Source organism: Falco rusticolus, chromosome 9, assembly GCF_015220075.1.
Source record: "Falco rusticolus isolate bFalRus1 chromosome 9, bFalRus1.pri, whole genome shotgun sequence".
Classification (NCBI taxonomy): domain Eukaryota; kingdom Metazoa; phylum Chordata; class Aves; order Falconiformes; family Falconidae; genus Falco; species Falco rusticolus.
The window spans coordinates 26,721,941-26,748,665 of NC_051195.1; the positions used below are offsets into that span (position 1 = coordinate 26,721,941).

The window sequence follows — 26,725 nt, forward strand, 5'->3', positions numbered from 1 at the left end:
GGCCACCCTTCCCAGGGAGAGCCCTGTGCCCAGCCGCCCTTCCCAGGGAGAGCCCTGTGCCCGGCCGCCCTTCCCAGCCCTGCACCTGGCCACCCTTCCCAGGGAGAGCCCTGTGCCCGGCCGCCCTTCCCAGCCCTGCACCTGGCCACCCTTCCCAGGGAGAGCCCTGTGCCCAGCCGCCCTTCCCAGGGAGAGCCCTGTGCCCGGCCGCCCTTCCCAGGGAGAGCCCTGTGCCCGGCCGCCCTTCCCAGCCCTGCACCCGGCCACCCTTCCCAGGGAGAGCCCTGTGCCCGGCCGCCCTTCCCAGCCCTGCACCCGGCCACCCTTCCCAGGGAGAGCCCTGTGCCCAGCCGCCCTTCCCAGGGAGAGCCCTGTGCCCGGCCGCCCTTCCCAGCCCTGCGCCCGGCCGCCCTTCCCAGCCCTGCACCTGGCCACCCTTCCCAGGGAGAGCCTTGTGCCCAGCCGCCCTTCCCAGGGAGAGCCCTGTGCCCGGCCGCCCTTCCCAGCCCTGCACCCGGCCACCCTTCCCAGGGAGAGCCCTGTGCCCGGCCGCCCTTCCCAGCCCTGCACCCGGCCACCCTTCCCAGGGAGAGCCCTGCACCCGGCTGCCCTTCCCCGCCGGGCCTTCCCCCTCGGAGCCGCTGCTCCACAAACACACTGCTTTGGCAGGCAGAGGCGATGCCCAGCCTCCAGCGGCCAGCACCCTCGCCGCCCTCAGAGCCTAACTCCCCCTCCACCGCGCCGGGGTGCAGACCAGGCCCAGCCGGCCGCCCTGCCAGGGGCCGGGGCGCGGGTGGCACAGCCTTTCCCACGGCTACCTGCCGGCCAGCGGGCCCCGCTCCCATTGACGTCAGCAGTGGTGGGGTGCTTCCAGCTCCCCTGGCAGCTGATGCCTGGCCTCGTCCTGCGGCTGAGGGCAAACGCCGCTTGTTCTCAGGCTGCCCTGTGTTAGCCGAACCTACTGTTCACATCAGCGCGGGGAACCATTAGCAACACTTTGCCCCTGGCTCGCAGCGCCCGCGGCAGCTCCACCGAGCTGGGTCGTCAGCGTAACCCAGAGCCCCTGCTTGCCTGGAGGACTCGCTGCCTCGGTAATGCCAGAAAGGTGGGGTGGAACAGCATTTTCTATAATAAAACCACTTTAAGAAACGTAACAGGCTACTGCAAGTCATACCATTTTGCTATTTAAATAACCCTGTTCACTTTAAACATTTGCTTCTGCTAGGCCAGACCTGAGCGGATACAGCCAGGGCACACCACCAACAGCCCCGGTGCCTGCAGGCAGGGCAGCAGCAGGTGCCCGCTCCTCTGGCTTCTCAGACTACACCAAGAGAAGGACCGCACCTCTGAGAGCCCAGCCTTGCTCAAACTTCTCAGTCTGATAAAACATCACAGCTCTCCAGGAATGCTCATCCCCCAAATTGTAACACCAACTCAATTACCTATAATTACAATATACTTAAAAGCATACACCTGGTCTTCACATCTTCAAATTTATATGCCTCTTTTCTCCAAATTTTTCCACTTCTTAATCCCCTTCTTATTTACAAATAACGTGTCAAGTTTAAACAAATTATTTTCTAATTAATTACTCCTTCTATACTTGTAGTATAGTTTTTTACAAATAATGTAGTAACATTCCCTGGCTTTATAACCAACCTCTGACAGTTGTCCTCTAGGGCTCATTACAAACCTGAGTGCCATATAGATTTCACGTTTAGCTATCTCACATGGGTGAAAGGTGTATAAAAAGTAAGGAAGCTGTTTCATTCTCTGCTGACTACACATCCATGATAGCCATCAAGGTCAAATGCAAGTGGACCTTTCTCAGGATGGGCACTACTGAGCTGAAAAGGCCATGCCTTTAGTCACTAAGCAAACAGACTTGGGAAGGCTCTGATAACTCAGGAATTAGTGGCATTTGTGAAACCAACTGCCTCAGTTGTTGCTGCATGTTACTTATCACTTCTAATTACCTGTGTTACAACAGTCAGTAGTGCCCAGTCCTCACAGGGGCTGTCTGATATATTCAGAAGCATGATTAAAAGCGTGGAATGATAGGACAGGCAGACGCACAAGACAAGCTGGGAGGATAAAGCTGACAACCACAGGAACCCAAACGATATAATCTGGAGACTTCATCTCCCCTCTCTCTTACAGAGGAGCAAACTGAACGTATTAATAAATTACTACTAATTACAACACCACTTGTCATGGTTTCTGCATGGGACACAGTCCTTAATAAAGGACTGTGCCAATGCTCCTGCAGCAGTCGTGTTCAGTAAATCAAAGGTGAGAGATTTCATTTCTTATCCTTATTGTAACATTGAAATTGAGGATTCTGGGTAAATCCTAAGCAACGCTGAAGCTCTGTATGCTGTTAGCAACGTGCAGGCCAAAGCCATTGATGACTGATAGAATTACAGTGCTGACAAGTTTGAAGAAACTTCCCGGCCAATACTGCACGAGCTATTTTCGTACCATACTTCCAGCGCTTGAATCAACCTTCTGACTGTGTCATAGCTCTGGGACACCCCAGTGATAGCGAAGGCTGGGGTGGGAGATGGCACCTCATTTATCACCTGACCAAACACAGGTAGGCATGTAAGGCTCTACACAGACTACGGAGTCTGCTGCTTTTCAACACAGGAGGTAAAACCATGCCCCAAGAGAACACAAAGCATATTCTGTGCACTCCAAGACAGTCCTGGCTCTGAAGAGCTAACACCCTGAAAGCCACTGTCAGCAAGGGGGAATGTACTCAGAGCCTCTTCCCTGCTCCACACTCTTTGGTCAAAGAGCTGCTCACAACCAGCCTCATGCTAATTAATCTCCTAAATTAAAGCAGCTGTCACGACATGTGACATGACATGACACGAAGGACCAGGGACATGCTATCAAATGACACATGCCACTCAATCATAGCTCCCTTCCCTCCTTCTGCATATGTATTCAGGGGCTGCAGTGTGACAAATGTGCCCTGCTGCTGGAGAAAACACGACAGGGAGCTGCAGACACTGCTGGGACTGGACTGCTGCTGTGCACAATTATGCATTGTGCATTTTGTCCCCCTCACAGCTGCAGTTCTGTGCTGTGGCGTATTGCTGTATGTAATGGGCTTTGACAGCATGTACTGTACGCTGTGGGTGGGCAAGAGTTGCCTGGTGTGCAGCTCTTCGGATCTGTGTCCTGGCCATTCATACCACCTGCATCTGACTTTGCACTTGGCGGATGTACAGTCAATGCAGGCACTTTGCAACGGGAGCAGGTTGGCGAGTAGCCAATGGCAGCAAGGACAGTCTAGCAGAAATGAGCTGCTGGTCCCAGGACCGTCACATGTGTATGGGAAATAACTTCAATCTACCCACACAAAGCTTCCCTTGAGCACAACACCAAATTCACCTTCACTCCTGCGGCCATGCGGCAGATGTATTATTGACTCTATTCTGCTTCAGCTTCTGCTGCTTTGTTCCTTTCTGATTTACACTGCCTTTTCTACAAAAACGTGTGCCTTATTTAAACGAAGCACTTTAATTCCTCTTGATTGTATAGAAAGGCCTCTATTAAAGTGGGACTGTCTTGGCCATAGGCAGATGATCTAGAAGACAGCTCATTCATTCAAAGATGCAGAAAATATTTTGGCTACCTCATGTGATTTGAACGTACCTTTGGAAAGACAATGAAACACTGGCCTACCTAATCCTTTGATAGATGATTTGTATTTTAGTAAAGGATAAAGTTATCTTGAAATTCATACATAAAGATTCTTGAAAATAACAGAAGAACATGAAGATGTAAGAATTCCTTTTTTTAGCTTATGCAAGCAGATAGCTACATGAAATTCATCATGAAAACGTGGCCAACGTTTTCATGAAAAGAAAAAAGCCCCAGCTTTCCCCCTGTATTTTTGCTGTATTTTCATTCACAATGGATGCATATTAAAATGATTTTATACTGTGAAAGGGACTAGGTGTGTGCGAAACCACAAAGCGAGGGAACAGCCTTTGGTAATGTTACATAGTACTCAGGGTGGAGATACAATGAAAATACTTTCTGGATTTGGCTTGACATGCTGACGTGACTCATACTACAGAGACGTAATATGTGGGAAATGTTATGTTCCACTGAAATAAAAGAAGGTTGTAAATCTCCACATTTTTAAATACTGTGATTACTACTAATGTGGAAAAAGAAAAATTGTATCAAGGGCAAGTCTAATCGTAAAAGTGTTAATTTTGCCAAAAAGAGTATCAGCTACAATTAAAAAAAAAAAAAACCCATAAAAAAATTAGGGGATTTAAGTTCAGATGAGCTCACCCCCCCCAAGGCTTCTCAGTTGTGAAGCATTAAGTACAGGAGAATTTGCTGATTCTGTGACAGTAGTTCTTACTGACTGTGACAACTAGAATCAACCTATTGAAGGCCAAATTAAAGCAACATCTCCCTATTACTATTTTAGCCACTAAAACTGTAGCTATTACCAAGACCATAACTGAAAACGAGATTTATTGTCTAGCAAGGAATGGTCCACACTGATGTACACTGTAGTAAGAGAAACACGTGCACAGAGCAGATCCTGTTGATAAAATAAAAAATATTTATCAATATTTTCCTGCCTCAAAAATCAATCAAAATCCACAGCGTAGCACATGACACTGGTGTTACTTGGCTGTGACTTCTTCGAGGTTAGAAAGTACGTTGTTTGCCTTGAAATTACAACAGGAAAAATGTTTATTTTGTGCATGCATCTTTCCAAAGTTAACATATATGGGAAATACTTCAAACCAGACCGAAAGGCACTCTTCCACTATTCTCAGAGTCTGGAGGCAGTGCAGACCATTAGCTGTTAGTCAGCCACCCAGCCCCACCTAAGGAACACCCGAGGGTGTTCTGTCAGAACCCACTTATCACACAGCTGAAACACTGTGAAGCACCTAACAAACCAGATATATACGTATTCTACTATGCCAGAACAATGGCACTGTTGTAGTCTCTTTATCCCATAACAGCCATGAAAAATAAGCTAAGACAGGCAATGCTATACCTGAGAATTTATTTATAATGAAGCAGGATTTGCTTCCATGCAAGCAAGGGAAGCCCTTCTAACTAGGAATAATTTGCAAAGAAGCATGTGTATCAGGTGTGTGTCTCCGAGTTTGTTTTTTTTTTTTAAATATTCTTTCTAGTAAAGCAGATACAGTGTCCAGTAGACTGTCCAATCCCTCACTTATATTTACAAGATAGATATAGTAATACACTTCTGCCTTATTTAGAGGATTTGTCTCTTCCAAAGGTGTGACAGAAGTGGAACCATTATCCAACATCTTGGAATCATCAGGCTGATGATCAGCGAGCAGCATGTTCCTTTTACTGTATATGAAACAGTGCTGCCTTCTCAAACCATGTTATTAGTCACACATACACTTCTAACATTAGAGGTAACTTCAGCTTCTGGTGGCTGTTCTGCACTTGCATTTTGAATGATGCTCTACAATACTGTGATTTTCTAACTTTCTTCATGCCTACTTATTTCCTAAATGCCTTTTATGTCTAACTTTAGCTCTTTCTGCTTGAAATAAACACCACTCGGAAAAAAAGGTCTTCCTATATACTTACATAAAAGGCTAGAGTCATCTCTTACATTATACAGGTAACATTGCTATTTATAATTAGAATACTTTTATTTTAGACACAATTATTTTATTGTAAAAGATACTAAACTATTTTTTTTTTGTTAAAAGAATTCCTACTTTAAGACCTAACGGGTTTGTTAACACAAAACATTACAATATTGATGCCACAGGGGGAAAAAAGTTCTCAAGAATCCTTAAGATTTTAGGGTCAGAATTCTGGTTTCAAACAGGACACCTACACTTATTCTTCAACATTAGTTCTCTTTCTTTTTCCCAGTATCTATGTGATAACAGCCACGCCCGGCTAGAAATTACTGGTAATCATTGCTCAATAAAGCTTTGTCTTATATTACCTAAAGGCCTAGGCAGCTTAGCTGCAGTCCTGTATTTAGGCCATCTTATAATTACGTGAGAATTTTGTGCACTGGGAGCTGCTGGAATTGACCATCCGGCTCTTTCAATGCTGTTTGAGCTTCTTGTCACATCCTCAGATATCATACAGATGCCCTTTCCTTTTTACTTTTGAGCAACTGTCAGGAATAATCTTTGAAGAGAATGCAACTTTGCAGACTAGCTATGCATAGAGTCAACACAGCAACAGAGACAGAGGAGATGGGGGCTTTGCAGATAGAAATGGGGACAGTGTCCATTGGACAATACCAATTGTGTTGGTTATACTACAAAAATCCTAATTGTAAATTATCAAGGTACCTTAGTACAAGTAGGAATGGTGCTGTTATCTCAAGTAGCAAGAGTGTCAGCAAATAGCTTTGGCTGTACCATAGGCACCAGTGATTCAGGAGCTGGGGATAAAACCCAGGTGTTGTACGCTTAATGTCCCGCTTACCTTTAAGGAAAGTCAAGCGTTTCACCAAAAGAAAAGTAATTCTTTTAACCTGTCGCTGTCAGTTATGTCCTTCAGGCCCACTCTCTCTGCATACAAGCCAAATATTTCTTATGCTAAACAGTTTATTAACCCCTAATCACCCAGTTACTTCTGGACTTTGCTGCATGTGTAATTACCTTTTGTCAGGTACAATTTGCCTGATAAACATGTCAGAACACTTGCTGCTTAGTCTGTTGAAACAGATAAATGCTGTCTTTCCACAGCCTTGGGGCATAATTAACAGGGAAAAAAAAAGCAGTTATAAAAACACACAGAAGCTGATTCAGTGAGGCAGGAGTTCACAGCATGCAGCCCGCCAAGGCCCACTGCCTGGCCCGCTATGCTTGCCTGAGTGCTTATTGAGTTCCAGCCTGCTGTGACAGGGCAACAGGGGCAGCCCTCAAAAACTGAGATTTAAAGTAGGTTTCCACGTGAACTTCAAAAAAGAGCGGGATGATGATGCCTGTTTGGGAAAAAAAAACCCCCAAACAACAAACTCAACACACCAACCCAACAAAGTGAAGCAGCAGATAACGATACTGGCAGAGTCCCTGTCATCGTCATGTGCTGTACACTCAGATGCTCTGGGATGGGACCAGGAAGGGAAAAATTAACTAAGGCAGGGGAAAAAAAAACAATCGGGAAAAGCAAAAAGAGAAAGATTAAAAAAAAATGCTTTGTGGCATTCTTGGGCTGAGTTGCTTCTGATTTTTGCCCTGCAGTGTTTGCAGGTTACGTACCCAGGCACTACGGGAGTGCAAAAAAAGAAATCCTTACCTGACCTCTGGATAACCCAAACAGGAGATTAGCCCATTTCCAAGCAAAGCAGGTTGTCACACTGTTAGGCCAATTGCTTCTATTGACACTTTGCATAAACATCTTACACAGGGTGATCAGAAAGGACTGTTATGCCATTAACGCTCTTTTTATTTTTTTATACCTAAGCCTTACAGAATAAAGGCCTTTCTGAGTAAGGGATAACAAAAAGGGTCAAAAGGTCACAAACATTCTTTTAAGTAGGCAAAAATCGGGGAAGTTTAGATTCATTGAAAGGTGCAAATTGGAACTTCTTTGCATCTTGCGGCGTTCTGGCATGCTCTGCTTTTACCAATTTCACTTCTAGCAAATTCATTAATCTAATTAATGGTGTATTATTACTTTTACTTTTAAATAAGAAAATGCTAAAATCTTCATTTTAGGAAATAGCAAGTTACCTAATCTTCTCAGCTGTCTAATCTTCTCAGATAATTAGTAATCTAAACAGATTTAGACATTACCATTAAAATCCTCATGAGGAACAGTGAAAATATATTAATTTTTTTCTTGAAGTGGTATGACTGAACAGTGTCTCATGTACAGTTTTCACCTATAATTTACACAGCATGTGGTTTGCACTGTGTACAGCAAAATATTCTATATTTTCCTTTGTTTTGTTTTTGCTTTGATCAGAGATGGAAACAATCTCCCTTTAATAGTATAAAAGCCACCTGCTGGGCATCGCAGACTACAGCTAATTGGTAAATTCTTTGAAATTTTGATATAATGGATTTTGACCTCTTTAATTAAAAAAATCCCAAGGCCTAGAATACTGGTGAACTCTTCTGGGAAATGAACAGTGCCAAGCATACACAACTGCAAGCTATACCCAATCCTTTCCTAGGAAAGAGTACAGAAATAGCATTACAATTTTTTCCTTGAGGATGCATGGCTTTTGACACAGGAAAAAACCTCCATGACTGTTGTTAGTTATGTATCATTTAAGTCATTAAGATAAAGGGATAGCAAATACATTAATATTTCAATTATTACTATTTTTATTGGGGTTTGGAGCTAAAATGCTCCAAAAATGAAAGAGATTTTTTCATTTTAAAAGCAGTAAACTCACAAAAGCCACCCACAAACATCCCACTCCTCAACATTTCCCACTGAAATGAGCTCACGCTGTACCTATACACACCTTGTATTCAGAAGAACAAATGGGTTTGATGACTGAAGAGGAAGCCTGTCAACCAGAATCATTGTTGTTTCATAATTTCTGACATAGTGTTAACCTTTCAGTGGAGCTATGATCACATCGGTTTGTGAACTCCGAGGCAGCACTGTCTTTCTTTTGTTAAAATACTTATACTCTGCCCAGCATAATAGGGCCATGGTCCATGACTGGGACTCACAGGCACTGCAATAACACGGCTACACAACGATGATACTTTCTTTTTAGTCTCTGCTAACGTTTCATGCACAAGTACACATTAATGTGTGTCACACAGGTATACACTTATTTCCAACAAATTAACCAACCCCCCCTGCATGAACATGAAGACAACACCCCCCATTAGTTCACCAAATGTTATTTCCCTGTTTATTAAAGCATGCACACCATGAAAGCACTTACTAGATTGGAACTAAAACGTGAAGGACCAGAATCAGAACCAGACAAAGACAAGTCTTGTTCACTCCAAACATTTCCTGGTCACAAGGGAACAACTGAAGTATTTAAAATACAGATATCTAAGTCCAGCTTACAAGGAAAAAAGACAACGAGTTTGCTAACTGTAGAATAACAGCGTACCAACCAAATGCCATTATCACTCAATCAGTAGGTGTTCGTTACTGCTGACAAATACCTTGTTAGCCTGGTTAGCAAGTCTGCCCACCACTTGCCAAAATATTTTGTTTTATTTACTCCTGGTGACTTATTTTGTGAATGTGGTGAATTTTAAAATCCCCCCTACTGATCACATAACTGGAATAACACACATCGGTCTTGTATTTCAAAGTGTAAATTGATCTGTTGATCTGTGAATGTCTCCCTATAGTTTATGCTGCCTTTTTTCTGGATTGGTATAACAAATGCATTTTCAAAGTGATGTTATGGGGACTTAGCTATGCAATTCCCATTAGTGTCAATGGGGGTCGCAGGCTAAATTCCTAGGCAATGCTTTGAAAACTGAGCCCCGGATTTTCAAAGGAAGGATAGTTTGTGTTAGAAAGGCAGTGTCTTTCAGTTTTTAAGCCACTGCATTAAAAACGTGCCTTTTTTTTTTTTTTTTAAAAGCACTACGCATTTAGAAATTGTGCCTAAATTGGGGACATTTAAATGCTCACAAGAATGAAACGCATTTACATTTAAATGTTTCCATCTGTTTCAAATTTGTAAGTGAAAAATCATATATTTCATTATCATGAATGCTGGGATACAATCTTTAACACATTCATAATGTAAAATGTATAAATTCAGAGATTATGACAGCTGAACCACTGGGAACTGTTATTATGTCAAGAAAAAACAGAAGGTATTTGTATTCAAATAAACCCATTACAATCTACATTCTTCCAAAGGGCAGAATTATTTCCTAAAATCTGGACCTTGAGGTACACTTTGAGAGATGCCTGGTCCTGTTATATTCATGAGCAAGCCCAAATACATTTTTTATTCTTTGGCAGTTCAAATGAACTTAGGCCTGCCTATAAAATAACATGCTTGCTATTGAAGTCACATGAAAAAGCTTGTTGTTGTTACTATAACCAGAAAAACACTTGTAATGTATAATTTTTACAAATCCCCTTAAAACTTCAAGGAGCTCAAGATGTATCATCTGAAGAAATTCACTAAAAAACAGTCACTGAGGCAAATATAAACAGCTAGGCCCTACGAAATACACAATATAGCAACAAGTAATATGTCTTCAAAGAAGATTTGTTTAATTACAGTGCAAATGTTTATTATGAAGCGTGGTGTTGTACATCATTAAAGAATAAGCTGGACTAGTAGCAAAAGAACAGTCTTTTGAGTCTAGAAACAGGGAAGAGTTTGAAAAGCAGGAGCCTGGCAGACAGTCAGGCTCCAGAGGGCATGGGCTTGGGCCAAATTGCTCCTGTCAAGCCCGTTAGCCTGTACACGAAGTCCCTTTAGACAAAGCATAAAACTATGTCAATGGTAAAATTTGTGTGGATTAAAAACTGTGTATTATGCAATGGTCAGGTCATTCAGCTGTTTTTGTTTTTGAGCTTCTGATGCAGAGGCGTACATGCTCAAACAGCACACAGTGGTGACAAGTACAGCCCTCCAGAACAGGACATCTGCCTCTGACCTGAATGAGACTTTGAAAAAAGAACTTCAGCTGTCAAAATTATGAAGCATTTACTGTCCCATAGATAAATTTAAGCTGTCATTTTATTTGGCTGCTGTTTTTTTCTTTTAAACACAGGTTTGCCAGTAGTACTTAATGACATTTACTAAAATCATTACTAATTTAAATGGCAATTTTTACACTTCAGTTTATTTAAACTTATATTTTCTATAAGCCGTTTTTTCAGCTGCACAAGACTTATAACAGGCTTGCTTTAAACTATTTGCTCATCTACAAAATAATGCCATAAATAGCACGTGATGTGGCACAGTACCTTAAAATAAGTTTCTTGGGGATTAAAACTGTATCATTTGTCTCAAGCCTTTCTGTAAAAATCCATTTGAGGTGTTTCACTAAAAAGATGTATTCAGAATTTTCAAAATCCTATGTTAAAATTAGATTTTAACCACCTCTGATTTACAGAAGGTGGGACTAACTAAAAGTCATCTAACTTGGTGTAACTGGAATAAAATTTAGTCACAAAACACATTCACTTCAATTTCTATACTATGTTCTGGAACTGAACACTCTTGTCCCTTCTGCCATATTTAATACTCTAGCAGTATCCATGTAACATTAGACGCCTGCAGTTTCACCAGAGGTCAGTATATATACTACACCACATAAAGTCATTAACTGACAAATGCTGTTTTGAGCTAACTAATCCAAACTCTCCTTGTCGACATGCACATCTAATCTATAAAATCAGGCTGCTGTACCCTAGAACTAAACATCCGTAGTGGTCTGCCCAAGTATAATTACAACTCCAAGTTTTCAGTCCAATTACTTCTAGGATTGAAGGAAGGAGTTTTAGAAACATGGCCCTGGTGTGCAAATGTAAACAGGTGCCTATCAGAAGACAAGTAAGCATGGCACAGCTCCACAGCTCAGCCTTGTGCTCACAAAGGAGATGAAGACTTCAGCTCACAGAACTGACCCAGGAAGCTGCCAGCTTGGCTACTGGGAATTAGCAATTCAGTGGCAACAGGATATCTCCTTCTCCTAGCTTTCCATTTATTTCTTGTCATATTCTGACTTGGACCAAAACACCAGAGGTGTTTTGTGTAAGAAAAATACTGAAATTACATTGTTACAGAGATTGAGGCTTCCAGCCTAACAAGAGGATGAACATTAGGTCTATCAGGTTTATGAGAATCTCTTCAATCTGCAGCATTTGTTCTCCATAAGGGTCCATGATCTCTAGTGTGCACTATGAAAGACATCTCTACTGAGGTAACCTGGGGTTCTGGGAGGTAGGGGAAAATAGTTTGTTTCAACACAACAGAATAATTATTTTTTAATCTATAACTTTTTAGTTTGGTTTATTTTTAAGATTTGTGTGGTTCTCAAAAAGCTGCAGATGTAAAATAAATAAATAAATCAATAAATCTGTCTCAGTGCTCCAGATTCTTCTCTTAGGTGGCCATCAAAGCCCTCAACACTTTTTTATATACAAGGCATCTCTCTGAAAAGCCTATGGAGGAAGCAGATATAAATATAGCAACTGTTCAATAAAGTACCTCAGCTGATCTTGAGTGCTGCATTAGAATATGTGGAAAGTCACTGAAATCTAAGATGTAATGGGCCAGAAACCAGCATAATTTTCTTTGCATCCAGAAACAAAAATCTAATGCAATCCATAAGGCACAGACACAGATGTGCTCGTCATGAGTTTACTGTAAACAGATAGTTATTTCTTCCCAAGTAGTGCATTCAGGGTATGGCTGCATAACCACCCTCCATAGCAGATGAAGTTACACCCCTTAGGGAAAGCTATACTAGACCTGGGAACCACTGGACAAGGAATTCCACAATCAGTAGCTCAGGAATGTAAATACAGACAAGTTAAAAGCAAAGCCATAATCACTAGACAGAAGTTTCATATTCTTTCCCAGACAACCTTCACTTTCTTCTTCAGCTACTACAAGGTGTTTACTTCAACATTTGTATCTATCAAATTAATCTAAAAGTGTTTTAGCAAATACTACAGCCCATATAAAATACTGGTACTTGATTTTGCTTTTCTTGTCTAGATAGCCTGGTTTAGCAAAGGCTTCTGAGCCCAGGAAGTTGCAGTAACTAGAAACCTGGACAACTCAGAATTTGTCTTTAGTGGCCTTTTTGCAAAAGATATTACTTCTCCTGCTGCTACATTTGCAAAGAGATGAGGAAAACCCCTTTCTGCTTAATGTCAATAGTTCAATTATTACTTCTTTTCTATGAAAAACATCTTCAAGAAATTAATTCCTCTTAGAAGTTAATCTTTTTCCTTTAGAACGTGCCTTTTCTCCTCAATTCTCAGGTGACAGTATTTTCTTAAAATGTTTAATCTGAAAAATTACTTGTTACAGTTGCTCTGGAAGACAGAATAGTTCCAAACTATGTAATAAGTAATTTGTAATAATTACTCTTCCCATTTTAGCTCCAACAGATCCCAATATAGATGGAACTTTTACTGAGTAACGCTGGCACAATTCAGCCTCTAATGCCTCCTGCAATTTGAAAACCTCTTCCTCTGATTTTACTTGTCACTTTGAAATGTTATCCCTTTCTGGTGAGTAATCCTGTGCTAGATTCTTTTGCTTCTTAAACGAACATTATTCTCACCCTTTATTGACTGACCACATCTATTATCACATGTAAGCAGTGTTAATCCTCTAGTAATTAACACCCTTATTAAAGTAATTTTAACTCAAAGAAGTTTAAATCACATTATTGGTTTTATTTAATTAAGCTACAGGGACTGTTTTACACTGTCATTTGAGTTTTTAGCTTGTGTCTTTTCAATCTACCAGTTATGCAGGTTCCCCCTGCCCCCACTGTTACCTGGGTATCATTCAATATTACTCTGTTTCACTGTGAACTTTTTAAACTACTATCCTCTATGTCAATGCATGCAAGAGTTAGACACTACAATGAACATATTACCGTTCCCAAAACTATCATTTGGATGTGCATTTCAACTATATTATTAAATCTATCCTTCCACAGGGCTCAATATCTTGTTAGTGCTTAAAATGAAAGAGCCACTTTTAATGCCCTTCTCACACACCCTAAGCAAGGGCAAATATTTTTATTTAAACTTTAGACTGGCGAAAAGAAGAAACTGAATGCATTGAGTTGTGCCACTTAAAAAGGCTGGCTCTGCATTTTTTCAGGTTACTTCGAAAATAAGTCAGGTTTTAAACCTGCATTTTTTGGTGTGTATCTACTGTACGTTCCTTTCTATGGGAAAATATCCGATGGCCTATGTTCTCTTACAGATCTCGGGTAAGATACTCAACTGATGTTTTACACAGGCTCAAAAGATGAAAACTGTCTTCTGGTTTAACTGCATCATGTTACACTGTGTACTCTGGAAGAGTGTGGGCTAATTGTGTGTCCTCTGGAATGATTTCCTGGAGGCACACCACTGAAACCGGGAAAGCTTCGCTCTCCTGGGAATAAGGCAACCTGATGGTTTCATGGCCTTTATACACCATTAACTTGTACTGAAAGTCCTTTCTTTCCTTTGGTTAAAAACATCTCTTCAAATTTCTACTGTTTAAAAAAGAAATGTTCTTAATGGGTCTCAGCACAAACCATGGAAAATGAACATAGAAAGAAAAGGATAAGAACAATGAAGTCAATTTATAGACAGGAACTTTTTGTCCTTCATCCCGTATCTTTACATTGTTCTTTTCTCCCCCTCATCTACTGCTTCCGTCTATTAATCTTTTGACTTCCCCCCAGCCCCTTCCCGTTGCTTTGTATTTCTGTTCTTACTCCTCCTTTTTTCTCCCACTGTCACTCTTTCTATGATTGCAGGGTGTTCCAAGTTGCACTGCTCCTTTGCTACTAATGCTCTAGGTAAAGTCCTCTCCAGGAGTTTTTCTTTAGGTTCTAAAAAATAACCTATATGTGAATCTTCTATGTAAACTTTATTTGTTATTTCAATATTCTTTAAATCAGTGCAACTTGTAAGATGACAAATTGCTCCAGACCTGACACACTCACAACAGCCATATATGTTAACATGGTACAAGCCAGTATGATATAAAACGGTGTCTAAGAACATGCTGGTTCAGCCATACTGCTTCTAGTACAATTAGTTCATCTAATTCAGAAACCAGTTATTTACATAACAGTACAAAATTAAATAATTTCGTTTGCCACCTGTTAGTATCTTTGTACTAACAGAAAGAAAAAAAGGGTTTCATCTCCCAGATTTCACTGACTGAGTGGAGGCAGTCAGATAGTCAGAATAATATTTTTTCATTTGTATTTCTGCAGTGCTAAAACACTCAGCTGAAAATCAGTGTCACATTATTGTACCTACTGTACAAACACTTTCGAACATACATCTTTTTTAATAAGACACTATGATCCAAATGAATAAACACTCAGCTACATTTCATTTACTCAAGTCCTTGCCTTACTAAGTCTATGTAATTCCTTCCTTGTGTTGTTACTGTTCTGAAGCAGAGAACAATTCTTGTTTTCTCATTGTAAAAGATTCCTTTGATTTTACTGGACTTTACATTTGCCCTATAGTGACTTCCAAAGAAGAGACAGACTAATTTTCTTTTTCACAGCAGAAACTAGCAAAAGGAAAAAAGTGGCATATTGTCACTGCTGCCTGTGATTGACAGATAACTGAGGGAAGAAAAATGGAACCTAAATATATCAATGCGACTGAAAAAATACTGAAGGCAAATCTGTAGGCTTAAGGGTTTAGTAGCGTTGCCCAATACAAACCACATACCAGTGATACTACCAGCTTAGCTAAGGCTGGAGGATGTATGCAATTTTGGGGTAGAAATTACTGAACACGCTAATGCAGCTACCAGTCCCACGGCTCCCTGATGGGACACCAGGAAGCACAGATGTTAAGAGAATACAAATAATAAGTAATTTGAAGGAAAACAGTAATTTTCTTCTCCTGTGTTGTTCAATTAACGATGCTCGTTCATTACTCATAGGAGCCACATACCACCCGCAGGATTCAGAGGGAGTCCTGTGGAGCTGAGGGCTCCAAAACTGAACTCCATCCATCAGCTCAGGGCTACAGAAGGGCCCAGACACAATGCCAGAGATCCTCCAGCAACAGGCTGTCAGCAGGATGACAATGGCTTCATATAATGTATTTACAAACTTGAGGGAAGTCAGGCACCCAAACCTTCCTTCCTTGCATTTACATAATTTCTTACATGACAAAGATAAAGGCGAGGATCAGATGGGGCGCAAAACTGCTAGTAGAAGAAAACTGGAATAACTGAATGATTCTGAAGAACTTCCACTGAATGGGATGTGTATCAGTGACTCAAAGAAAGGGTGAGTAGGATTTTACAAATATAGGCATGTGGATCTATTACTCCTAATTCAAGAAAGAGATCTGTTAATTGAGAAATTATTTGAAAGTGAAACTTCTGAAACCTTTATACCAACAGGTCCTTCTGCAAAATAATAAAACCTCCAGATAAAGCTTATTTATTGTCTCCTCTCATAATGTCCTTGGAAATGGCTGCTTCATAAATAGTCTCCCAGACACGTAGCATGCCAGTTATTGAAGAAATGTAGTATCTTGCCCAAGAAAAGTGAAGCCTTTGGGTTCTGGCCAGGTATAAAGTCAGGGTATAAACGGAATATGTACTTCAGCTACCAAGGATACAATTTTAGGGCCAACCAGGTCACGATCTTACAGGAACTTCCTCTGTAACTATGGGATGAGCCTTCTTGAACAGAAAGGTTTTCTACAAATACAAAGTTTTCATCATAACAATAGCTCTGTAGGTTTTGAATTAATTAAGTATTTCTAAACCTGTTCTTGTGAAAGTACTCATGACTAAGAAGAGCTGAAACCTGATTAAATGTGACAGCTAGTAATACTTCGATAGGGACTCAGACATGTCCATCTAAATAGTCATGACAGCAGCTTTTGCCTTTTTTTTGGTAATAATCTGCTTTGATCAACCCCTTTGGTTGTAACTCTTAGTAATTTCTATGATGGTAATATTTAGAAGCTGGAACTCCCCTGCACTGCTCTAAGAAGTGCAGCTGAAACACTTGACATGATAAATGAGATCAATAAATGCCATATCCTGTCTCAGTTCCAAAAATTATAAATTCACCTAACAACAAAAACCCCCTTCTTCTTCAACTAAGGCTTACGTCCTTATGCTAAGGCTGTTATCTGCAGGTCTCTAAGTCAAGCTGAGCCAGTGCTTCACAAATTCTGTCATTTTCTAAATATACAGTACACATTTCTTGTCAGCTCACCTAATTCTTGTGTATATCTGGTTCAGTAAGCAGAGACCTAAGAGGACTGTATCCTTTAGATGAACTAGCTTAAAGAAACAAGAAAATTATTTTCTTATTTTTTATAACCTCCATGGTTGAGGTACCTACAGCATTCTTTACTGTCAATTAGGAGATGCCATTCAGTTTGTGCACAACAGACTACGTGGTGAAAGGTATAATGCTTAATCTACTACACTTTCCTCTGGAGGAACTGGTACAGTTTTGGCCACAGATGGAGTACTGTATCTTGTAGTTAAATGGCCATATGAGTATCATCTTAGTTAAGTAAGGTATTGATAGGGCTACTGAAGTGAAGTAACAGCATCTGTACACTGAGTTTTTCAAACCTGTTTTCAGGTATGCCCCCTCACTGTCAGTAAGCGAGGATCTAGAACAAAAACTTGGTATGCTACTGGCATGTTTTTTGCCCTTCTCTGCTGGAAAGCGGGCATTCAGATGTTGAACTAGATACAATCTGTCATGCACTGAATTTGATGAATGATTTATGTCCCAAAGAACATGCATCTAATACCTGGCACGTGTGCTCCTACTTCCTGGCAGTAACAGGGTAGAAATACCTACTGCCAGGAAATGACTGACTTGCCATCCTGCTTTGATTCTGCAAATCCTTATCAAGATAGTGTATCCAAAGCCCTGCTTGTTTCCGACCTCCCGCTGCTAATTTCTGTGCGTTTGTTTCCAAAGCTTCCTAATTCTTACCAGCTGGCAGGTATAAATCCCATCCCGGTAATGAGCTGGCTTGTTTCTGTGTACAGAGCACTGATTGAGGTCTTCCTTGCAAATATCTATACACACAACTTGTGATCTGAGACTACTGTGATTTACCTACAGGCTTCACAGAATTTAGTTGAAAGGGAGAAATCAAAGGTAAGACGTTTCATTGGGGAATATAAGTGCTTACATCAAATCAACATGTTTGTGTGAAGAATTCCCATTTACCTGTAAGAATGTAGTACTCTGAAAAGACATTGTGTGTCCCCACAAGCTGATAACGTACATTTAGCGTGCTAAACACTATACTCAAATCCTATACTAAAAAAACTGTCATCTTGAATGCAGGTATGTATGTATACGCATGCTACCCCTGTATGATGCAAACACATGAGATATTGAGCCTTTAAGTGTCCCTGTTGTGCTCACAGTGTGCTTCAAGCCCTCCTGCTTTAGTGCAGAGTCAGTTTACGGAGAAGGGGAAGGCCAGTAAGACTGTTGCTTTCCTGCCCCAGCAACGTGAGGATCTATGGTCTGAAATCCAGCGAGGTGCAACTCCTGTTTTGTTGCTGTCTGAAATCTGAGCTCCTTTCTTTAGCTGAATAAGCAGCATTGCACTGAAAATCAGAGAAGCACAAATCCCATTACATAGCACCCCCAGGCTGGGCTTCATGTTACAGATGTAACATGCTCCTCTGCTTGTTCAGAGAAGCTAGGGAGTGCATGGCATGGGGAAAGGGATCAGTAAGCATTGTGAAAGAGCCTCTGTGAAGATGAAAGTCTCAACAACCATTTCCCTCAGGAAGCGAAAGATGAAATATTCTATACTACTTGCTAATTAAAAATTCAAACTGTTGTCTTATGAAAAAGAGGTTTACTTTTATCTTTAAACTCTGAAGTTTTTAAGAGTTTCTCCTAAACATACTGTTAGGGATTTCTCCCTCTTGGAAAATCCTGATTTTTAATTGATTTTTTTTTTTTCAACTCAAGACTCTTCTCTGGAGTAGAGGCTGGGGGGGTGTACCCTACTAATTTCAAAGTCCAGGCACTGTGTGGGCTGGCAGCCTGTGAAGGAAGCCACAGCACACCTTTAGAGCCCTCGACCTCCGAGAGTGAGTGGTGAGCAAGTTTGGCAACAGGCTGCAACTTATTCTCTGAGGTCTACTGAAGGGCTCAGGAGCGTTCTCCACAGGAACACAGATGGGGAAAGCTTCGGCATGCTGCATGTTGGGGGAATCGGAGACAAGCCAGAGCTGAAATGCAGTTCCTACCACAGGAAATTAATTCAAATTAAACACTGCAAAGAAAACAGTGGGGAAGACCAAGCTGTCAGCCTGCCTTTAGTGGCAGACAATCCTGTGGCTGGGATTGAAGCCCAGTGATCTGTTACAGTTCCTACATATAGTAAGTTACTTTTGAGTTTATCAGATGGAAAGTATCCTCTCTCAGTGATGAATGAGAAGCAAAGAAGAAAGAGGAGGACTATATTAAGTACTAGCAAAAATTTTCTCCTTCAAATAAACTTACATCTGTCGCATGCAACACTACAGTTCAGAAGGTTAGCACTATTTCTCACCAACAATATGCCAGAAAATACATTACCAAGTAAATGGACAAGCAATCCAAGAAACTATCAATGTAATTTCCATTATGCTTTGAATCAGAAGAAAATGTATTATGCTCTTAAATATCAGGTATCGATTTTTAGAAGGAATACATATTGTACGTTACCAATAACTTGAGCTCATAGAAGTGCTTATCCACATGCTTATTTACAGACAGCAAACAAAAGCCTGTCAAAAACATATCTTCTAATGTTTCCATGGCACGTTATATATTAATCACATTAACTGTACTATGATTTTATGCCTAATTTCTCTCTAATGCTAGCAAAACCCAGAAATTGCTGAAAATCTTTTGAGAATTTTTTCCCATACCTATGCAGAATTTATGGACCTTGTGGTTCACAGCCCTTGGTCTCCCAGACTAGGGGACACCACTATCAGACTTGCAAACTCTATGTTGCCATGTGGATGGAGATACTGATATGGTGGTTGCTTAACTCTGGGATTGCCAACAGCACCTGATTACGGTCACTTGAGATGGCTGTCCCTGTTGCAGGATCAGCACTGACAGCAACTGGAGGATGTTAACGTGTACATAAGCGGCAAAAGAACACAGATGAGACACAGCTCTCCTCACCCCTGGCAAAAGAAGGAAATTCCACAATCATCAAGCTAGTTGAGTACTTGTCTGAGATCAGACAGTAGAGGAACAAGGCCTGTTTAAAACTGAAGTAGTGCTTGGGGTGGGGAGAAACACTAGAAACAACTTGTGAAGTCAAAAGTGAAAAAAAATCAAGCTACATTTGCAGCTTAGGTTATAGCACTGCAGGCAATGATTTGATTTCAAGAATAGGCATTTGTTACAACACAGTTGGTTAAGAATCAGGAAATATGCCGTAGGACAGCAACTGTTGACCTCTCAGGCTACCCACAAGGTTATTGTTCCTGTCCACTACACACTACAACAGCTCTCCAAAGAGCAAGGCACAAATTGTAAGATTCAGGCCTCTTCCTCACAGTTTTTGAGTGTCTAGGACATCCAAGAAACTGCCTGACATTCCAGAACTGTAACTCTAGTCTTTAGGCACTGAAGAATAGATCATAACCAGGACAAAACTAATTCATGTTGAGGCTGAGCTTCCTCAGAGACTAATTAAAGTAGGACGAACTAAAACCTGTTTACTTTTGAAGGTTAATTCCAATTGACCTAGGATCTGAACTGGTAGCAAAATCCCCAGAGTTCATTCCACCTCGCTTTGGGCCACTGCAGTATTTACCCAGGCTCCCTATATAGACAGTAGCAAAAGCTTATCTTCAGAGAGCGATGCAGGCCACAGGAGAGTTGGGTCATCTTCACAAGATGCTAGAGACCAGTCTCTTCAAAGCAGCACATGCCACTTCGATAATCGCCTTGCTGAGCTGGCTGCCTCTCAGTGGCTTTAAATTAAGTGGGGTGAAAGGGTGCGTGTAGGTATGACCTCGGGTCACACAGTAAGACAAATGGCATGAGGCATGACACAATTACTGGAGCTGTAGAGAACCATGAATCTATCCCAGTTTTCTTAGCAGTTGCTTGCTGCTTTAGGAGCTGCTAAACTAGCTGGAGTTGCAAGTTTATAGATGACCATGGCCATGTGATTCTCTATTAGTATGCACTATGTATGATTAGCCAAACACACCGAGTCACCTATGTAAGACACTGAGATACTATGGTTATGGGAACAGCACAAAAATCTTTATCGACTTGGGTTTCTACAGAGCTTCCTGCTACTAACTGCTCTTCTCAGAAGCAACTCTTTCTCATGCCAACTGTTTCTCTGTTTACTATTCTATGTCTGTGGAAGGAAGGAGGAGAGAAGTGGGCTTGCGGGGGACAACATGCTGTCCACACGTTGTCTTCAGGGAAAGACAGAGGATCAGGAATGGTTAAAACAAAAATATCTACGGCAATTATTTACAAAGCTGCTCCTCTCTCCATGGCAATCATGCAAGTGTAGCTCTTCCCTCTCTTGTCTTCCAAATTGGCTCCTTGTAAGCGACTTCTTTAGTAAAATGCGCTACAATATTCTACTGTCCGATCCTCATTAATCTTACACGTTGCCCTAGTACAACAGAGAGAGAGTAAGCCGTTGTTGAGATAACTGGCTTCCATTAGCAACCATGTGATTGGCAGGACGATAAAGTCTTTTCCCTTGCAGGTCAGCTGCTTTTTAAGAAGAGGGCAATCCTGCTGATCCATCTTTTAGCTACAGTCTCTCACTGAGTCCCAAATCTCCTGCCTTTTAGCTTTGATATGGTTCAAGCTTTTCCCCTTGTATCAGCCCCTACCTGTCATCAGCTCCTCTGTACCAAACAGCCAATATCAGGAGTTTGACCTCAGGGCACAGTCCGGGTGGGCAGGTAAAACCTGACCACTGGACCTACTTCCTTATCTTTCATATCCTGCAATTCATGAAGAAGTATCAAATTCAAACTAAAAAACAGAAGCATGACCTTTTATAAGAACCTTCTGAAAAAGGCTCTGTTGCCTTTCTAAGTATTCTTGAAAAGAACTGTCATCCGCTCTATTAAGATAGAAATGGATCACAAATAAGGAAGAGAGGGAAAACACTGCATGTCCTTACTAAATGGTAAACATTTTTAATGTGTGCTTGCAATACCTTTTGGTGAGGCATGCAATAATACAGTAAAAACAAAACAAATACACTAGAACTATTCTACATCTACAAGCTCCAGTTGCAACCCAATAAAGAGAGTTGCCTAGACTTTTGCTGTTTATAAAGTATCTGAAATCGATTAGATTCACATGGCATACAGAGCATCCTCTATAAAGCATTACCTACATCAAAAGAATTCTAAATATAAGTTGCTAACATAAACTGAGAGCTATCATAATCAACATAATCCCTATTTATGTGACATGCTCGACAGTTGGTGCTTAAAACATACAAAAATATTATTTATTTCCTGTAGCAAGTATGTACACACCCTGCCCTCCTGCATAGCTGGAAATCATGTTTTCCCTTGAAACAAACATGGGCTCTGCAAGGATTTATACCATTAGTTAGACGACAGAAATGGTGCCAAAATCTCTCAACATCCTTTCCCTTCAACTAAACAGACTTAGTACAAATTGGAAGATGTTTAGTCACTTCTAACATTGACAATAAAAGGAGAATAAAAAAGAATCCAAATGAGGAAGGCTGCTAGTCAAGGCAAGACTTGTGGTATTTGAAGTCTGGCAGAGTGCATCTTTACATACTGAATTCTGGAACGCCTAATGTACTGGTATCACGTGAACAAATCTTATGGTCACGATTCTATATTCTCCTCACGTAGACCACGCTTATCCCATTGTAGATATTGTGCATTGTTGTATTACTGTGAGGATGTGACAGACATCTTTACCTTTTAACTTTTTCATTTAAAAAGACACTCTAATCACGTCATTTCTAACTATTATGAGAAACCAGCATACTTTTGCCTCAGGAATTTTCCCTTGTGAAATTCTTTGTCATAATCTTGCTGTGAAAAACCTACTAAGCTATTAAAAGCAAAAATGTTCTTATTTTATAGATAATTTGGTATGGAACTCTTTCTACATTTCTCTTCTGATGACTGACAGGCTCATAATGGTGCTGAAAAATATCACGAACACGCATAGAAAGCTAAAGACCCTCCATGCGCACTTATTTATTCATTTCACTATTTAAATGACACTTATACTTGCAATTTTGTGAAATAAATCCTTTCTAAAAGCTTACTTCAAGTATGAAAAGTTTTTGAAAAGTAATTGCTACAGGTGGATACAGGATCAGAATTTACAGAGAGCAGGGAATAGAAATAACTACGTGAAAATAAGGTAAGTAGATTTTAGTCTGGAAAAACCTTTCTTTCAGCAAGAACCGTGGAAAAGTGCTTCCAATATTCAGGCATTTAAAATTAGATTTGATATAGAATAAAGATCAGCCAGTTGGAATAAAGCTGCTTTCTAACAGTTTAAAAGTTAAAAGAATTCTATGTAACAAATTAAGGAAAGGAAATGCTAAATAATACCATGCTCGAATCTGCTCTCCAGGGAGTAGTTTTGTAGACAGGAGCAATTGCTCAGAATGGAATCTGGCCAGCACACACCAGGGCAACATGTACACTCTTGCAAAAAGGCGTCACAGGATCTTTACAAAATTGTCAGGACCAGAATTCAATCTCATAGCCACGCAACAGTACCACCAGTAGCACAGTGCCCCCTAACAACACATTGGAGAAACAGTTTTATCCTAAATTACAGGGAATAGTGCCACTAATAACACTTCAAATAGCTGCTTTTCAAAACTAATTACATGGGAATGCAAAAACATGAAAGGTTCTTGAATTTAATAACTTCAGCATTGGTCAAAAGGGGAAATTAGTAGGATAAAAAACAACAACTAGTGTCTTACTTGTCTGAGGTCGATGAAAGCTAACTGCAGGGTGTCTCCCTGGAATCCTGGCACAGGCTCAGAACTAGCAAACACTGCAAAGAAAGTTTAAAAATATTACAGATGTAGAGTTGGTAAAAAAAAATCGAACAGAAAATCAAGCTCTATGCAATATAAATACTAGCTAGTATTAAAATGAAACTAGTTTGACTCACAAATAGATTAAACTGAAATAGATTAAACTCACAATGATCAAAACCAAACAAACTGACGGACAACTTTCCCATCTTTTCTCCAATCAACCCAAAGAATAATAGCTTTAGGAGTATTATTAAGAATTCTACATAAAATTCTAATCCAGTAGTAATGCTACAACCACAGAAGCCAACACCTTTTTTTGGCCTGAGGTGAATGATTACCGAAGAATTTCAAAATAATACCAATTCATGCTGTCAACATATTTTCAAACATCTGCTTCTGTTACAGCATCCGCACTATAAAAACCCCACCTCCAGCCAAACACCAATAAAAGACAAACACTAAGGTGGGAGTTAGTTTAATGTATAGATGACAGGTGGAAAGCTCTACGTGCCACAGTCAGAGCAGAGCTGAAATACCCATCCACATCTTTTAACCAGCCTATCAGTAACAAAACTCTGCTCTTTTTGAACCCCAAAATCGGCTGTCAAAATTGGAAGGCAAAACTATATTCAAAATACAAAAAAAATACTGAAATGAAAAAAAGGCAGCTATTTGTTTAAATCAGGAAACTATCAATGATAGTCAAACTTAAATATAAATATACTTTTTGTTGTTCTTATCCCAGTCACGTTAGTAACAAAGAAACTTGCACAAACACCCACTGCCTCACATCCCCACTCAAGTTAGACATCTTATTTCAAATGAGTTTAAAAGAATTTTTCTTTAGTTAGATCCCTTAATAAAACAAAGTAGATATTACTGTAATAGTTTTCGAGAGGTATCATTTGAGGCACTGAAAGGTAACTTTTTTCTCAGTTTGAGAAACAGGTCATTCAATGGTAGAGGAAACAGAACATATGTATCAAAAATATTTCCACATCCAGTACTCAACTCTACTGTGCCACATGGAATCCTACTAACATTTAAAAGTAATACAAAATCCTTAATAAAATTTTCTTTAATGGCTAGTTAGAAAATTTGGATCATTATGTGAAAGTAACATCCAGAAAGACATCGGTGTCCGAGCTAACATGATGGTAAAATAATGGGCTCAATCATTTACTTCTGAATGTATAGTTTCAGCCTAAAGCAGACTAATACGAATTTAGATAGACTAGTCACAAGTCTAAAAATTATTATTTTAATGGTATGCAATTGTAAATGAAAATAAAAGATTCTTACTTAAGTGGTACAAGAAGCTGCTAAGACCATCTCAGAGTACCTAAGAACAGCTTAACAGTAGATGAATATAGTATCCAAGTAGTAGCTTTAGGGATAGAGGCAGAATTTATTACTTGTATTATAGTACCGCAAATTTTTTTATGGACAGTCATGTAAGAGGAGAATTAATTGATTGGAATATGACTTGACTCTTTGTCAGTCAACTAAAGGAATAAGCAATAGCAGTCAAACTCCCTAGGGAGAACACTGCAATGTCACAGAAAAGTATTGGTAACAGCTGGGAAATGCTCACCAATTACTGCATTCAAGCCTGAATTTCAAATTGTCTGGTTTTCCTACTTTATAAGTAACGCCAACGTTCTAGGGGAGTTTTCAGGGAGTTTCAATCTACCACAAAGATGCTTTTCTTAATTAAAAAAGATGGCCAATAAAAGACAGTAGAAAAAGCGTATCTTAAACCCACCATTTTATGGAGAGAGTTTGCTTAATAATAAACTCTTTAAAAGCAGCAAAGAGAAAACAGTCTGTACAAGCACCAACCTGCAGAAAACCAAAACAAGTCCAGGCCTATGAAAGCAGCCTTCTGAACACCCTAGGCTAAAGGGCTGGGTGTCTCCATCATGTCTTCTGCAGGTATTTCACAGCCACTGGGAGGGACAGACAGGCCTATGACACTGGCCCCTGTGGTCAGCCAAACATAGCGTGTAAATTGGGAACACCATCTTATAGCAGGGCATTCTTAGCAATGCCCCATAGCAAACAGCTAAAAAGAGATACATGGGTTGAGGGTAAGCGTGTGCTGGTCAGAAGGGGTCTTCTCTCCATCCCCTGAACAAGGAAAGAGAACCTGTACAATTCTCGAAAGATAAAGGCCCCCCTGTATCTGATCCTGTGTAACTTCCCGTTCACACACAGTACACTGAGACCAGCTTCCCCTGCTAGAATCCAGCCTCCTCCAGCCCCTCCACAATGGTAGCACTGGGAGAAGGCAGCTTTACGGCAAAGGAATGGTTACAGAACTGAAAAGTGTGACCTGCAGCAAAACTTTTCAGTTAGCTAGTGGCACTTTATACTTTGCAAGATACCTTCCTACAGCGGGATACTTTTACAGGCCACAGGGCAAATTTTTGCATCCTTTCTGCAGCTCATCAGGCTAACACAGTTTGGAATTTATCCTAATGCATTAAATAATGGAGTATGGTTTAGCTTCTCTGCATAGTACCTACTACCATTGCAGCTACAGAACAAGAAACACAAAAGGTGCCAAACTTAATTATTGTATAGGCTTTGCTCTCTTCACAATTTTATGCTACGAATGCATTTACAACACCATGGACACTCATTATAGCACAAGCATTTATTCTCACATTTGGGTCATTTTTGACAGATGACTACAGTAGAATTTGTTTCACTATTACAATTTCATGAGTTCAAAGGGCAAAAAGATAATCTACTTACGGTAACGGTCAGACAATTCCCCCTCCGCCATCAGCTCAGAGCTTTTAAGTTTTGCTAACAATTTTTAAAAGCTAATTAAATATTTTCTACTGCACAGTGTTTTAGGAAGATACTATAAGAACAGGATTAACATTCTTAATGTCTTTGTCCTAAGGGTCCTTTTCCAGATAGTAATGAAACATTGTCATATATACATCTTTTAAAATATTCACCCCCTACATTCATTCTAGACTTAAAGAGG

The 26,725-nt window shown here is 40.3% G+C and overlaps 1 protein-coding gene across 9 annotated transcripts in view; it reads right to left on the bottom strand.

Moving 5' to 3' along the window:
- Positions 1 to 26,725, bottom strand: part of EXOC6 (exocyst complex component 6) — a 96,232-nt gene that overhangs the window by 2,653 nt on the left and 66,854 nt on the right. For all 9 annotated transcript variants that reach the window (XM_037399021.1, XM_037399020.1, XM_037399023.1 and 6 more), the window contains one exon: positions 23,665 to 23,738. In XM_037399021.1, the coding sequence (XP_037254918.1) occupies positions 23,665 to 23,738 (74 nt within the window). The remainder of the gene's footprint in view (positions 1 to 23,664; positions 23,739 to 26,725) is intronic.